Below are 16,633 nucleotides of genomic sequence, written 5' to 3' on the forward strand. Positions count from 1 at the left end.
CCTGCCATTTCATGCCCTGGCATTCTGGTTTTTCATTCTCTTTTTTTATGTGTTTTTTCTGCGATACTTCATTTAACTTTCTTGTAATACTTAATAACTTCTGCTTTTCAATGGAGAACTGAAAAGGAATTTAGGGGAATAAATTTCTTAACCATCAATCAAAACTAAGTACTACCGTACTATTTTCCAACATACTGCATTAAGCAGTACAGTAAACGGGAGGACAAGTTTCCAATGAAACTAGGAAGTACTGTTACACTTTACTTATAATCTCTATTACAAATACCATCACTTTTATTATTTTGAATGCATGCTAAAACCTTACTGGGTAATAACCAACCCATATTTTTAAAATCAGGCAATAATTAGTATTGGATAAATTTGTTAATGAAAGATACATTTTACATTATATATCTGGAAATGAGAGGTTGATAAGTCCCAGGACACAAAAGCGCCTTACCAAACTGGATTATCTTAACAATGTGACTGATCTAACTATGCGATTACCTGGATGTCACTTAGCATATGGATAAACAAATTATAAAATAATCACCAATCTAAGATGAAATGGAGAAAACAGACCCAGTCAATGCTGTGGATAACGAACAAAAGAAACTAATAAGGCCAAACTTTCCACATGAAAAGAACATGAATTTTGGACCGTTAAGGGTTGATCAAACTCAATCATATAATGAAGTTGGGTAGCAGTCTCCTCTGATGTAACTGACAAAATCAGTTTTGAGTAAATTTACTTTGAGTATTATCGTAAATGAAAAAACATCATGAGTCTGGAAGTTTATAAACTGCCTGAAATTTAAAATGGTAATAATTGTTCAAATGTAACTGCTAACATAACACTATCAGAAAGAGAAAAACCCTTAAAACTGAAGACACAGCCATTACTGGTACTGTATCTGAATTTGTAAGCAGCCGAACATTTTAACTAATTTCTACGTAAGCCAAGTAAGTCACTGAGTAAAGCTGTAAACTTCAGTCCCGTAAATATCCTGTGTCTTCATTGGCCCTCAGGACAATAACTAAAATAAACAAAAAACTGGCCTTTGAAAGACTTTCTGTGACACCCCAGTTTTAGTTACAACTTCTGTGCCACAAGATTAAGACAAATAACAATTTAAAAAAAATAAATAAATTCAATTCTGGTTTCCAGTTGAGAACAAGTCTGGGGGGAACCAGCCACTTGATTCAAAATTTTATTGTTATGAATTTTGATATATTTCATCTGTTCGTCATACACTCAGCATTCTGTTCTATAAGAATACCTGGTTTATTCACCTGATATTTTGTACAATTAAATGATGAAAATATTTGATAGCATCCAATTCTGCAACTGTGGTTATCTGGCTACAGCTATAAACAATTTTCTAAATGATAAAGAATATATACTGTTGTTGTAGTTTCATGACAAATTAACAAGAGAATAATTCAGTTTAAGACAAAATGTCTTTATTATACAAAACTGTAATAAGAATGATGAAAAAATATCTAAGAAAAATAAAATAGAAAGCAATTTGACCTTATATCCCACCAGTCTATTTTTCCAGAATTTAAGGTTGTCACTAGCAATCACAGTAACAGCAAGTCAGATCAATCACATTTTAGAGGCACTGCAGTGTTTCTGTTTCATTACTTGCAATTTAATACCGAGAAACAGAACTCACAAAAACTGGGATGAATTCTGAAAATCTTATCAGCATTTTTATGTTGGAAATGAAGTTATCATTAAGAAGTATAGACTAATAATTGTAACTATATACCAGGAGTTGTAGGTACTGCAACTGGGTTGACCTATAACGGATTGAAACGATCACGGCAAGCTGTATTTCAAGCTCAATCGTAAATGGGAGGTTCTAAGAAATACATTAAGGGTAACAAAAGATAAGATTCCTGACTTATACAGACAAAGAACACTTTACAATATTTCTTCTTCTGAAAGCTGACAGGCGTCATTGATGAAAAAAATATAAAAACCTTGCCCTTCCACTCAGATGTATGTATAAAACAAACTTACGCTATGATAACAAACAACACCATTAAACGTTACTAAATCAAAATAAAACAAAAATGCATTTTGAACACAAAAGACAAAAACATTCCATGCACTTTGGCTTCACAAGAATGGGTATGCTACATGGAGATGTTTGCGCATCAAAAATGGGACCGAGGCCTGAAAATGTAGTTCTGATTCATGATCTCGGTTGGCCTCTGTCATAAAGCTATGAAATCCAGCTACGCAACTGACGACTACTACTAATGACCAATAGTACAAAATAGTTAAACAATAATGTGAGTCATCTGCCTAGGGCTCCAGAAACTTGAAAGAGTTTACAATCAGTTGTGTTCGATGGGGACGTGGATGGTAATTCCCTCTGGAGGTTGACTGTCATATGACAAATTGCTAAATTTGAAGAATGCCCCATTTCTAAGACCAGTTAGCCATCCAACAGTTGGAATACTGACCTACATGGATAAGAAGAATGGGTGGAAAATATCCACTAGGATGGTTATGACTAATCTGACTTGACTGAGAATTCGTTCCATATTTAAAAAATAATGTTAGTACCTGACTAAGAACAAGAATCCAACTATCAGAGAGATCTTAGATACAGCAAAGAGAGGCCCCTAAACATCAAGTGACTTCCAACGACATATTTTAAACTTAAAAGCAAAGTAATTTTGGAGATATGGACATACAAGGGCAAATCCTACTTTGCTGATGATTGACAATTCTCCGATCGTCGTCAGGATGGTCAACATGATGGAGATTTATCTGATTTTGTGACCTTTGGAATTTATTAAACTTTAAAATATCACAATTTTACATTCCCAAGTTAACTTTGAAGTTACAGAAAAACAAGAATAAAAAAATATTAAACTTGTTGATTCTGTTTTTGAATTATGCAGTAGCATTATAAAGAAATTTTTGTCTGTTCATATCACTGCTGTATTTTCTAAACTTCTGTTGGATTCTGAAGTCTAACCTTTGCTGTTACGCTCACCTAAATTTATTAGATCTTCATAATTTTCACTACTAGGTTTTCCGTCACTCAATTTGATTGTGGGGGGCAATGTGATGGCAAAAATAAGACTGCATTTTGGCAAGAACACAAGGCAATTAATACTTGAAGCTCTTATATCATAAAAGCCAAAAAGACACTGCCATCTATTGAGAAAAATGCACACTAAATTCTTCCTAGTGGGAGAGGAAGGATAGACAATGGGAATGCATCAAAGAAATTGTAATACTGGGATATTTTATGGTATTGAATGACTATATATTCTTGAGAATGTTAAAAAAGGAAAAGTAAATGGTCATTCTTCATGATTGTACTCAAAATGGTGAAGAAAGATATTAAATACTTTCCATGATATAAAATTAGGCCCTCATCTACCAGATGTAAATTATATACCTTCTGTGAGAGCCTGAGGACGTGTCTTAGAACAAGAGACAAATATGACAGGTGTACTTTACCTTAATTGGCAGTTTACGAAGAAATTTCTGTAAACACACTAGGCTGACAGCTCACACTATGTCCAGATCTGCAGTTCTACTGGCAAAAGTAACTTGCCAGTTACGTATCTGACTAAATGCTTTCCTTTGGAAGCTGAATGGACTTGTACAAAAAGTTAATTCTCACATGACCCATCTTGCAGTGTTCACTGACAAATTTTGCTGCAAAAATACGTACAAGGACTGAACAAGAATTACTCTAAGAACTTAAGCACAAGAATCTGTCAAGATTACAGAATTCCAGCACACGGAAAGAAAATAAATATCAAACTCAAATCCATTCATTGCACCATATTCAAAATATAAAAACCTTAGTTATGTTAAAACCAACCTAACTATATAGAATAAAATACACTTTGCCACCAAAAGAACGTAATACTTTATGGTTTAAGAATTCTGTCAGTGCTCTGCTTCACATACCCTAAGAATATAATACATTTAATGAGATCCTGAATTTAAGTAAAAATTTCCTTTATAAATATACATCTCACTAAAAGATGAGAATAATTCATGCATGAAAAACGTGACGCTACAAACATTAGAAAGAACATGCAAAGACTCACTTCCATACTGATGAAGGGTTGCTTTTTCTCTCGTCTTCACAAGCACTCTTCCCTTAAAAATGATTAAATCATCTAGCCCTGATCTTTTGATGATGATCCTTCACAAGAATGCAGGAACACCCACAATCTGAGGTGCAGAAGGACAATCACTTTTTGTAGATTCTCAGCGCTTGTTTGATGTCTTATTTTGGTATCCATCCATGTTCACAGGACCTGGAGGTTGGGCAAGACGACAGACGCGCGTTTTGAAACTTTCATAAGGGACCCCTTATGGGAATGGGAACCTGTGGAGCTTGAATGCCAGGAGCTTGCTACAACACTGAGGGCATGTCCAAGGGCATACAGAACTTAATAACTCAAGGCACACACAAAACAAGATATGTGGTCCTAAAACCTCTCCTGCCTTTGATAACCAAAGTAACTTGCCTGTGGCAGGTCTTTCATTTACCCATTACTATTATATAGTACTTTACAGAGAACATCAACTCACGTTTCTAAACTCATACTGAATCCACCTCAAACTAGGTCTGCTTGTTCGAGAGAGAATAAATACGTTAGGCTGGCCACTTCCGTGAGGTTAACTTGCATTGTCCTTCTTGGTTGGAGACTTTCAACATAATGTTTAAGAGATACTGGCCCTCAGTTCCCCGGAAACCAATGCCAAGGTTTGACAAACTGCACTAACAAAGAAAAGCAAATAACAGCTTAGGGTTCACAGAGTTAAGTCCATTGTAGACACTATTACAGGAAGACAATTGAGAGCTTTGGGCCAAAACAGATGATCTCAAAAGCACTGTATAATCATATATACATGTGTGACCTGAACACTGCAACCATGTGGGTAGAGATGGAAAGGGTAACTGCATTATTGAAAATGGAAAAAAGGACATCATAACTGAGGGTGGCTGGAGAATAAATGCCCCAACTTTTTTGACACTTCCTGATTAAAATGCCCCATACCTGGCATGCCAAGGAGGAGAGAGAGAGAGAGATAGATACTGTACCCTAAGCTTGGAAAAGGGCACAGTTACATATTCATCAGCAGAAACTAAGGAATGAAGCATTTCAAGCAGCACTTCCCAGAGTTTCTTCCCTGTCAGTAAGAGTTACAACTTACACTAAACCTGATGCTCCTTTAATGTATATGTTGCAAAGATCATCCATGGAACAGGTCTCACTTTCTGCAATATCTAGAAGTTTATGAAGGTCACAGTATATGGAAGACAAACTTCACATACCTCATCCCTGCAGACCTTTAGTAAGTTCTCTGTCCCATTTCTTAGAACACAAAACATTTAAACAGTAAATCAATAACATTGTATAAACCTGATTGGCTGGAAGAGCTAAACATCAAGAGGACATACAAAAAACGGGATTAATTTAAAAAATATGGGAATAAATATTAATTTATAAAATGAAAAAATAAAACAAATTCTGTCAATTATTCATATATAAATAATGAAGTAGGGAGAAAAACAAATTAATATAAATAAGGAGCTTAATTCTCCCTCAGTATTCTACGCTTGGCACTTGATATTCCTTTGGTAATTTGTGTGAATTTTGTGTAAGGTATATAATTTTTTTTTTACATTAAACAAAAGCATATGTACAAAACTTGAGTTTGTATTATTGTAAGGACAAAATGCTATTGGCAAATTAGGCAATAATGACAAAGATACAAGTTCCCAATATCCCAGGCCATTACACATCATGCACGTTACAAAAATACTTACCTACCTGTTCTACAATGTCCATTCAAAGTTTTGAACAACAATAAGATTCAAGCATGTCACACACATTCTACAATTAAGAAAACATCAATGGAGAGACTATTTGTGCCCTTGATGTAGATTTGAAGTCATCTAAATATTCTTTTAAAGCTCAGAGGGAACTTACCTTCTTGAAAAGAGAAAAGGTTCACACACTGAATCTTGAAAGCACACGTAAGACAAGATCTTATAAAAATGATCTCTGGTAACACTGCAATTTCACTCATTCATATAACTCAAAAACCAAATCTGATTTCAAATACATCTTAAAAATAACAACGAGTAAAGGAGAGCACCACAAAAGACTTGAACGCATGAAGCTTATCGACAAACTGAAATATTTTCCTTCAAGAATGCCTTCACAGTTCATATAATCTGACAATGAAAAGGTGGAGTGTAGAGCAAATAATTTCATTCTAGTTGCTGTAACCTTAAACAAAACATATTGCATCTTAAAGTTATGATTATGAGCATCAGAAGACCTGGAATTCTAAACTTAATCCTAATGAGAATTCTATTCCGTGGAAGAAACTAAGTTCCTAAATTCCCAAGGTACACAATAATACTAAAGGTTAAGCTGACTGAGGTTAGTAAATATTCACTACAAAACTCAAAATGTTACAAAAAAAAAAAAAGTACACTAAACACTGCAATATCACATGTCTCCTGGTTACAAACTAAGAAATCACAAAACTTTAATGTTAAGAGAAAACACACAAAAATTATCGGGATACCGTTGGTTTCAAAACGGCTAAGTACATAAAAAATGGTAAGAATAGAAATATGAAAGAAAATCAAATGCATAAAAGTGAATACAGATACAGCTTCGTAACTCATTCTTCCTCAAATAAAGAATACAAAACGAGCAGACTTACAAAGATTACAGTATTTAACATGTTACTTCTTATATGATTAAATATTAATATTTCTTTTTTGGGGTGAGAGATAAGGCACAAAATATACTTTTAATACCCAGAGTAAAAATTTAAAACATGCCAAAATTCACCATTTCCAATATGTGATGAAATGATTCCACAAGAAACAATGCCGTTAAAATACAAATTTCTTGTGACATCAAACATTTCTTTAACCAGTCAAAGCAAAAGGTTTTCATGGCAATATACCTCACTTTACATATTCACATTAATTATGTGTATTAGGTTTTATCTATACGTGCAGGGTCATGTTAATTAACGGGAATAGTCCCCTGAAAAAGGATCTGTTTAAAGTATCAATGCCACTCAGACGAGTAAGGAAATGAAGAGTGACATTCTAAAAGGATGTCAAGAGCTGTATCAAAAGCCTTTCTATCTTTGGAAGTTAACGTACAACAACCATAAACTTACAATGTAAAAACCTCCACAATGCATAGCTAATAACTCTACATTTGCATATTATTTTGCTTGTAATCATGGACATTAAATCCACATTTTCTGAAAGTAAAGCAAGATTCATCAAAATTCCTTAAAACACCAAATGGCCTCAAAATTCTGTACCATGCACATTTCCATTTAATAATATTAAAAATTTTTCTAAGCAAGAATCACAATTGTGAGCAGTACCTAACTTTTTAAGGCATTTACACGCAACTATCACTTTATTACTGGAAGTCTGTCACTTTCTCAGGAAAGGTTTTATCTTTCTTCATAACTGTAACATTCGGGGCCAACTTTTTCTTTGATCGCAATCAGGATTCACCTAAACCAGTATTTTAAGAAGCCAATATTTTGACTACTTAGTCATGGTACTACATATCCCCTAAAAAAATGTTTAATTTAGCTCTTGAGTTGCTAAATAATAATTCTTAAAAAGCACAAATCTAAATTACAGTGTTCATAAACAACGTACAACCACAATACAAAAAAACCTATAAAGATATCCCTTGGTACATGGATACAAGACATCTCCATACCTTCTTTATAGTAAATTACATGTGCTATCAAGCAATACCAGCAAATAAATGATGCTGCTTTGAAAGCAAGTACAAAAACACTTGGTTATCTATAAACTGCTCTTTCAGTCTGATCTGTTTGACAATGAAAGTTGCGTACACATAAAAATACAATTTAAGCAAAAGCATATTCATCAGATATACTGCAAAAGTAAGCGTAATTGGTCAGAAAACATTTGGTGTCGCTGTAGTAATATTTGAGTGAGTAAATAATTTCAGCAATTCTTTGGTATGTCTTTTCCACCATTTACCAAAATATCCCTAGAAAAATAACTTGCACTCCTTTCAAGAAAAATAACTTTCAACAACTAAAACAAAAACAGTAATGTTTGTGCACAGAAATGTTAGCTATTCTTCCTGTAAATACAACACCCTTCAACTTAACAAACCTCATTTTAATGGACTCCATATCAAATACATACAAGACTTGGCTAACAAGAAAATATCACCATCTTACACAGTCAAATCTATTACCAGACTATTGAATAATGTTTCAAAAAGTGTGAAATATATTCTACAAACAAGAGGTTGAAGTTTGGATCGAATCTGTGGAGAAATTAAGGTTCTTTCTCTCAAAGTCCTAAAACTGAATCCTAAACATCGAGAAAGGGATCAATAAGCTTTACAGTCAGCTTCAGAAAAGTTAAACCAGAAATGACAAAAATACTACCAAGAAACCCATATAGTGTCCACTTACGCACAATGGACAATCAAGATAAGCATTATAAAAATCACCCTTAAATCAAATCTCTCCAATACCATAACACACACACACACTTGGAAGCATAATGGTGTTTAATAAGTTTTACTGAATTCAGATGATGAATCATTTAAGATTCAACATACTATTCAGACCAAAGTGCAACTTTTCAAAGAAAATGTACAACTAACACGAGACACTAAGGTCAGCAAATGGAATCTGTACCTTCGTTGAATAATGAGATTTCTCACTGAACACTACTATTATATACTAAAACTTATATCCACAAAAATCTTCATAGTAATAGAGCATTTTGTTAGAACCAAGCCAACACAAACTCAACCACTCAGAAAGAGAAATCACAGTACTTCATCATGTCAGTCTTAGAATCCATTCCTAAATAACTTGGAAGATTTTCTCGACACAAAATCAAGTACAACATATTCCGCTAATACTGGAAACAAAAGGAGGAAACTAAATTCTAAGACAACTTTCTTTCACCCAAAAACCAGACTATCATTTGACAAGTGATTCTATAAGCAGGGTGTGAAACAGACCATCTAAACTTAAGTAATATCTGAAAGCATGCTAGAGTGGTCACTGGAGTGAGACTGAATTATCACACAAGGAGGATTCACTGTAACCCTCATCACTGTTTGGAGACTTTATCAAGAGACTGTTTATTTCCTTTCAACTTACTACCTGTATTGTATTCTGGGAATAAATAACTAAATCTTTGATTATTCATTATTGGTTACTTTAGCTCAAAGAACTGGTCTGTAAACATTCTGAAAAAGATGAAAGAAATTACAATTTTTCTTTGGAACCAACTGCTTGTATTTTGTGCTTCTTGCACAGATGAAAGTCTCAAGGAGGGCTTGGATCAAGGAAGCACAAGGTCATATTATATGCTCGAAGAATGAGTGTGTATGCTTTGTATTCATGGCTGTTAAAAACGAACTGAATGACCATGCTGGTTATCTCCACCTTGCATGATGTCTTGCTAGGTCTCTATTCAGCAATGTTACTTGAAAAGATGTTCCCATTTCCCAAACTGACCACTGAAATAGTATTCCAAGCTCTGTGCCAACATCTTCGTAAAATCAGATGAGAAGTGAAGACCCACACTATCCAGCAGTGAGGATACATCACTTTTGTTGCATTGTAGGCAAACCTGGATTCATCTGGTAGATGCTAGTTTCTGATGAAATGTCAGAAGCACTTTACATTCAAGTATTTTGACATGACAACATTATGCCGTCAATCTTAATGCCTTTCATCTCACATCACACTACATTTCAAGCTTAGCAATCTACAAAATAGTAAAAAACATAGGTTAAACAGTCAAATAAAATATCCCCAAAAGAAAATTAACTTAAGCAAGATAACCTATCTGCACAAAAATTACATGGAATGACCAGCAATAAATTAGTGAATAACAGGGCCTCAAATGTTACTTAAATTTGAGATGGTCTACTTTCACCTATACAAGCTGTGCGGGACATGTAAAACATTCATTTGCACTTTAATGTAGGAACACTACTGATTTGCAGCTGCCTGGAGGTGAATAAAAATGAGCTCATATTCACTACAGAATACACAAAATTCAACAGAAAGTGAACGAACCTCTTATAACTACAAATTTTTGGTGAATGCTATGTTACTATTACAACATAATTACAACTGTGGACTTAGATATGGGCATTCTTTTATCAGTACATTGGACTATCTGTAAATACATAAATTACTTTTTCACTCGAAGCCTCAACATGAAGTGAACATTATGGAATGAAGTTTCATTCATAATGTTCCTGGACATGTCATCCATTTTCAAACAATTCTGACCAGCTAAGCAACATCATCCCAAACACTCCCTAACTTGACATTACACAACCATTCGCATAATGCTTCAGATAATGGTTCCTTACCAACAGGCCAATCTTAACGAGCACTCGTCCCATCCTATTATCACAGGCAGTACTCAATGCATGCATTTGGTGATGAAATAATGAAAATTTTCCGGGACTAACACGTACTATACACTTATGTATTTACCCTTTGGAGGTGTGGCTCCAGAAGGTTCTACCCTTCTGCTTCTCAGCTAGTGATTTGGGATGAGGTTCCTAACAACATGATCATCTCAACCATGGTTGTGGCAAATAGGCAAATACTTCTAAGTCATTAAGTCATAGATACAGCTTACAGATACACATACACACACACACACACACACAATGGATGGAAGAGTTATCAATTATGGACGATCATCGCCTTGGAACTAGAGGGATTAAGGAATAAATCTTGATACAAGATTCAGAGACCCTAACTAGAATATCTAAGCTATGATATTCTGGTACGAATATTTTTAAACAGTGACAGATACTCATGTATGGTATACATCTTCCCTGTTTTAAAAGAAACACTTCCCATTCTATATGGCTTTGACAAGTGTCTAACAGATCAATACAAATACAAAATACAAAGTTCCTGTCAGCATTTTGTTTTATACAATGATCGACAAAACCACATAAAGATAACTTTAAATTATATGGGATCTTTGCATTAGATAAGCATGTCCTACGTAGGTTTGCACACTTATAATCTTAAAATTCATTACAGTTGATGACCAATGTTAGCATTAACTTATTTAAAGATTTCAACTGTGTGAGTAGACTTTCTAGGTCTTATGAATAACAAATATGCAAATTTCATCATGCTGTATGTTCAGTGACACACTGTACCATAACAAGTCACCTACAATGTTAAAATGCTAACCACAATCAAAACCCAGCTAACAACAAGTTAAATGTAACCATAACTAGATTATCTGCCACGACAAAATTATGTTTTGCTCACTAGACACTACCATACAGTCAAGACAAAGAAAAGATAAGTTAGCGAACGAGGGGTAACACCTCCTCTAAAACTACAAAGAAAAGTTTGCTTTAGGTACGTTACCATCTATCATGAGATGAAACTAGCAATCGACATAACACTATGCAATGTAACGACAAGTACTTAGGCCTTGGTTCACAGACCCTGAGAGAAAATTAAAACTGTAGAATACAATATGAGAAAGGCTATCTTTGGTAATTGCGATTCAATTATACTTTTATTTTCATAAATGCAACTTCTCTCATTCTGGAAAAGGTAAATTCATTCAAATCACAGAAAGTTCCCTCAAATATAATCTACTCAATATTTTCAATATGCAAGGAAAGTGTTTAAATATGCAAAAAAAACTTAGTACCATGTTACGGTAATTAGGAGTTAGAAATCTAAGAGGAAGAAAATTAAGATGTTAAAAATGTAAAAAAGTAAATAAAGATATAAACAGAATGCTACAGAAAGAGTCACAGTGCTAACTGGTGGAGTCAAGGTTATTTTACAACTGTGTTGGATAGATCAGATAGCTTAAACTGCTAAATTTTAATCTAAAAATTAGCTGTTTGCTTTTAAGCCGAGGTTCTTTTCTTTCTCTAAGTTGCTAGAGCGTGGAATATTGCCCTCATATTTGTGGTACCTTGTTTTACCATTTTCAAAAGGATTAGTTATAAGGCAATTTCTATAACCAACCACTAACCCACCCTTACCTTTGCCCTAGCTCCTAAGTTCAACACAATTTACACCATCACTTCCCAACTTCACTCTGTAAATAAAAAAATCTTTAGACTACTTAGTTTAGCGGTCGTTTCTTTCCCTAAGCCAGCTTTAGAAATGACTCATAAAACATTCATTCTCTCTCAATTTTTCTCTATCAATTCCTTTGAAGTTAAACAAGCAATTCCTTCACTTTTTCCCATTATACCTAAGCTAATTAAGGGCCTTTGGTTGCCTGTCCCAATTGCGATTTCATAAAACTGAATATAAAATGAATAACAGGGATGAACCACGTGAAGATTTAATAGTGGGCTTGTGTTAGCAGTAGGAGAAAGTATCACATAGTCTGGTTGCTCCTAGCTACAGAATACATCAAGTTTATCCAGAAGTTGTCTACTGAATCTATAATTTGACACTAGACTACCTCAACCTTAAAATGTGTCTACTTCTACTGTAATCTAGAAAATATACCTTTAGCATTATACACTGTGGTTCTGTATAAGCACTCTATTTAAAATGCAAACTAAAAACTGTTCCGTAAACTGATTCTCTTGCTTCCACTTACATCTTAAACATGCTTTGGCCAGACAAACCAAGCGCTGAATAGGTGCTAAAAAGAGCAAAGTAGCATTTACATAATAAATGGAACCAGTCTCACTGACAGCAGCAGCTATTTACAATACTCTGAAGGCAAGTAACTTCTCAGAATTGGTGCCATCTTCATGAGAGTGAGACCACCATCACGTTAGTATTTCTTCACTTGGATTCCTGGTATTAACTCATATTTCTAATACTATAAACCTTGTAGCTTTCAGCAGCAAAGATAATGCTACTTCTGTGCTTGCTCTTGCAACAATGCTGCACTTCATTTGTCTACCTTAACTGAGCACTCAAGCATAAGTAAAAGTAAGAAAATTTTTGTGATTTGTTTGAACACAAATTCATGCAAATAAGATTCCAGTTACAATACGGGGGGATTGAGCTTCACCTTGTGTAAGCACTCCCCTAAACCCATGGAAATGACGATACAGTTATGTGATGACATGTGTTCACTGACATTTTATGAAAAATCCTTATGCCAATTCATTTTATAATTCTCTTAAAAAGCTATTTTCTATACTATTATAAAACCACTGGTATACCATTAGCCACTGACCGTTATCTAAGAGTTTGACCTTCCAAAATTTGTGAAGCATATGTAAATATAAGTGGGAAAGAAATGTCCCTCTAAATGGGGTAATCTTCTACCACCATATTCTAAGACAATGGTTTTCATTTTATGAAAATTTTTGGGGAAACTCTGGATGTATTTGTAAATAAGATAAAAATCACATAATATTGACAATGTGCAGATGAAATTAGGCCTTGATAAAAAATCATTAATGTTATGCATCGCTCAATAAAGAAGAGAGAAAATAAAATGAGTTAGCCATCCAGATGTTAAGACCAGAGACATCTAAGAAAAAACTCTGAGAATGATCACTATAGAGATGGGAAAGACACAAAGTGAGTGACAAAACAATTACATAAGAAAGAACAAAGGACACTGAATTAGACAATCAAGGAAGTGGCATCAACTACAACTTTAAGGGGTGATGCTAAACTGTCAAGAATCACGAACTTGCTTCCCAGCGAAATTTGGATGGTCAATACTTCAAGATAAAAGTTAATGGCTAGTGATGAGGCAATAACGTGTATTTTTGTATGAATGCACGGTTACAGCCTCTTTTACAAAGTGTATAAAATAATCTTTATGAAAATGAAATATATACCTACAAAAACAATATCTGACAATATATATGACCTAAGTTGTCTGAGCTCCTTGCAGAGGAATGCAATTCCATTTTTCGTGATGCTGCATCAAACAAGTTTCAGCACTATAAAATCGACAAGAAAATCATTCAATAACCCAACTTGGTCATGATGGTAAAAAACATACAAGCACAGATTTCTTACAAAACTGAGAACTGCTATTTGTCTCATTTGATTACTGAGATGTTTCAAAATTCAAAATTCAAAATGTTATGCTGTACCTGCAATAGCAATTTCACACCAACTCTCAAGAATATATGAAACATATATATATATATATCAGAGAATGACCACTAAGTTTGCATGTAATGCTTTCACAATATACAGTGTGATTGTCATAAAGCAAGCTATGCTGGCTTACAAACCGTTCCTCTATCTGAGCGTAAATGCGACCTCATCTTAAGCCAATGTGTCAGTTTGGCACAGAGAAGAAACATTTCAAAATTTGATTGACAGAGCTAAAGCAATTAAGATCATGAAAATTTAAAAATTTTCCCAAGTTGATCTAAAATTTTTACGGAGATGAAATTCAAGGAATTCATCTCTTACTAGGCTAAAAAGAGCATTCTCAAAGCAATGTTGATCAACAAACGAGACACAGTCTCCAACCCAGCGGATGGCACCTGCTTCTGGGTAACAGAGCCATCCACATTTTATGAAAAAGATCTCCAAAAATTTCAAGTGGCTAAGACATTAGACATTTAAAACGAATTTACTTTAATAAATGACTCTAGTCTTACTTTTCCTCCTAATTGCAAATATTAACAAAAACTATACCTTTTCATGTATACTATTATATCACATAACATACTCTGCAGTAAAATAAGGAATCCCCAGCCAATTTGCTCACAGGGATCCATAATAAAAAATAACTTGAAAAATGATAAACTTCCAGGTTAAAATAACATACACAATCAATAACAAACCATACTTGTACATATATATCCATAATCTCTTAACAAGGGGGCAAACCTATACTGCAGAGTTACTCCAGGAAAGAATATAATAAGGAGCACAGAACCTAATCATCTAGTTCCTCCATACGGCATCGAACAGCCATCTCAACCACTTCCAGGCTCGAGTAATCCAACTCCTTCACCAAGCACAAGACAGCCGAAAGCAAATTTGCATTCTGAAAAAAAAAAAGAAAGAAATATAGTACATTAATTTTTAAGTTTCAAAAAGAATAAAAATGGGAATGTAAACGATAAGGAGGAACATGGTTAATCATTACGAATCATGACATCACAATCTCTGAAGGATACTGAATTTTGCTGAGCAAATCCCCTAATCATCCAAAGGACCACCCTCAGATACTGCTAAAAAAATTTAACTTTACAAAATGTTAGTTCTGCCATGCAAATGTATCACTCATTCATGTGAAACCTTGGATACTCATCAGCTACCTGTCTTGATGTTTGTGTGGTTTGGATATGAAACTACAGCTATGCAGGGCTGGGAGGAGGGAAATCATTATATGAGTGACTGGCTTGAAAGAACAACCTAATTGTGTTTCATCACAGATCCATCATCTTATATGCGTGAAGAAAATTTTCAGGGAAAAACCAAGCTGCTGAATCTTCTCATCACTGAGACATGCAACGTTAAGGAGACTGACACAGGTCAGGAACCAAGGCTCTGGTAAATAATAAGTTGTTTAAAGTAAAGACAAACCTTTTAAGAGCAATGTGGTTATATGAAAATATGTGTTGACTCAATGAAACAGAGAAGGGTGGGCAAAATGTGCAGTGGAACGGTCCTGTCTGCCTAAAGTATTGGCCTTTGCTATAAAGTCAGATGTGAACTAGAAACACCCAAGGAGGTTTGAAAAACTCATAAGACCAGGAAAAGGTATTTTTATTATATTGAATGATTTTTGTTTTACAATCAAGTGCACCCAGTAAGTAGAACTACTCAAATTGGCTACATTTTTGTTAGGCTACACTGTACAGTACTGCATGTTTTTAAAAGTAATTCATTTAGCAGATACTTTTCTGAAACAGAATATAAGTAAATAATATTTTAAATAAAAGAAAAATTACAAAATAACAGTTAGGATAGGCTCTCAATTACTTTATGTGGAATTGCTGTACATAAGCTATGCAAGTTACTGATTTCATTATTTACCCAGAGGGGCAGAGTCCCCCCTAACTGCTCCTAAGTTGAGGTATCACTAATGGGGCTCATTGAAAATGAGGGAGAATCTGATAAAATTTAACTGACTTGGTTCCAAAACTTGACGTTCACTGTCGATTATATTTTGGACATTCACACAAAAAAATGTTTTAGTATTATTCTACAGACTGTACATATAGGGATTCGATTATGTAGGCTATTCATAAAATATCCATGGGTCAAACAAGAATGACCAATTCTAAGAAAAGTGTGTCTAAAGGTGTTCCAGGGTTTTGAATGTGATACAAGTCTTTTATAGTACCAGTATCCAACTGAATGCACAAAACACAAATCGAACAAATGCATAAGCAGATTCTGCTAAGAGCCAACATAACCAAGGATTATTGGGCAGCATAATCCAAATTAGAAACTGAGGACTACTTTCACTTGACTGTTAACCGTTCACAAAACTTCGTACTCCTCAGAGTGCCACTTCCACCCAAATTTCTAAGCAGCGTTGATGGTACGCTTGGAGCAATATCCCTAAATACAGCCAATAACAAGAACGTTTCACTTGGTCCTAAGCATACCATT

The 16,633-nt window shown here is 34.4% G+C and overlaps 1 protein-coding gene across 6 annotated transcripts in view; it reads right to left on the bottom strand.

Moving 5' to 3' along the window:
* Window positions 1–248: 248 nt before the first annotated feature.
* LOC136832492 (uncharacterized protein F09G8.5) overlaps window positions 249–16,633 on the bottom strand; it is a 48,540-nt gene continuing 32,155 nt past the window's right edge. For all 6 annotated transcript variants that reach the window (XM_067093382.1, XM_067093384.1, XM_067093379.1 and 3 more), the window contains one exon: window positions 249–15,056. In XM_067093382.1, coding sequence (XP_066949483.1) covers window positions 14,946–15,056 — 111 coding nt within the window. In that variant the 3' untranslated portion in view covers window positions 249–14,945. The remainder of the gene's footprint in view (window positions 15,057–16,633) is intronic.

The sequence above is a fragment of the Macrobrachium rosenbergii genome, chromosome 50, assembly GCF_040412425.1.
Source record: "Macrobrachium rosenbergii isolate ZJJX-2024 chromosome 50, ASM4041242v1, whole genome shotgun sequence".
Lineage (NCBI taxonomy): Eukaryota > Metazoa > Arthropoda > Malacostraca > Decapoda > Palaemonidae > Macrobrachium > Macrobrachium rosenbergii.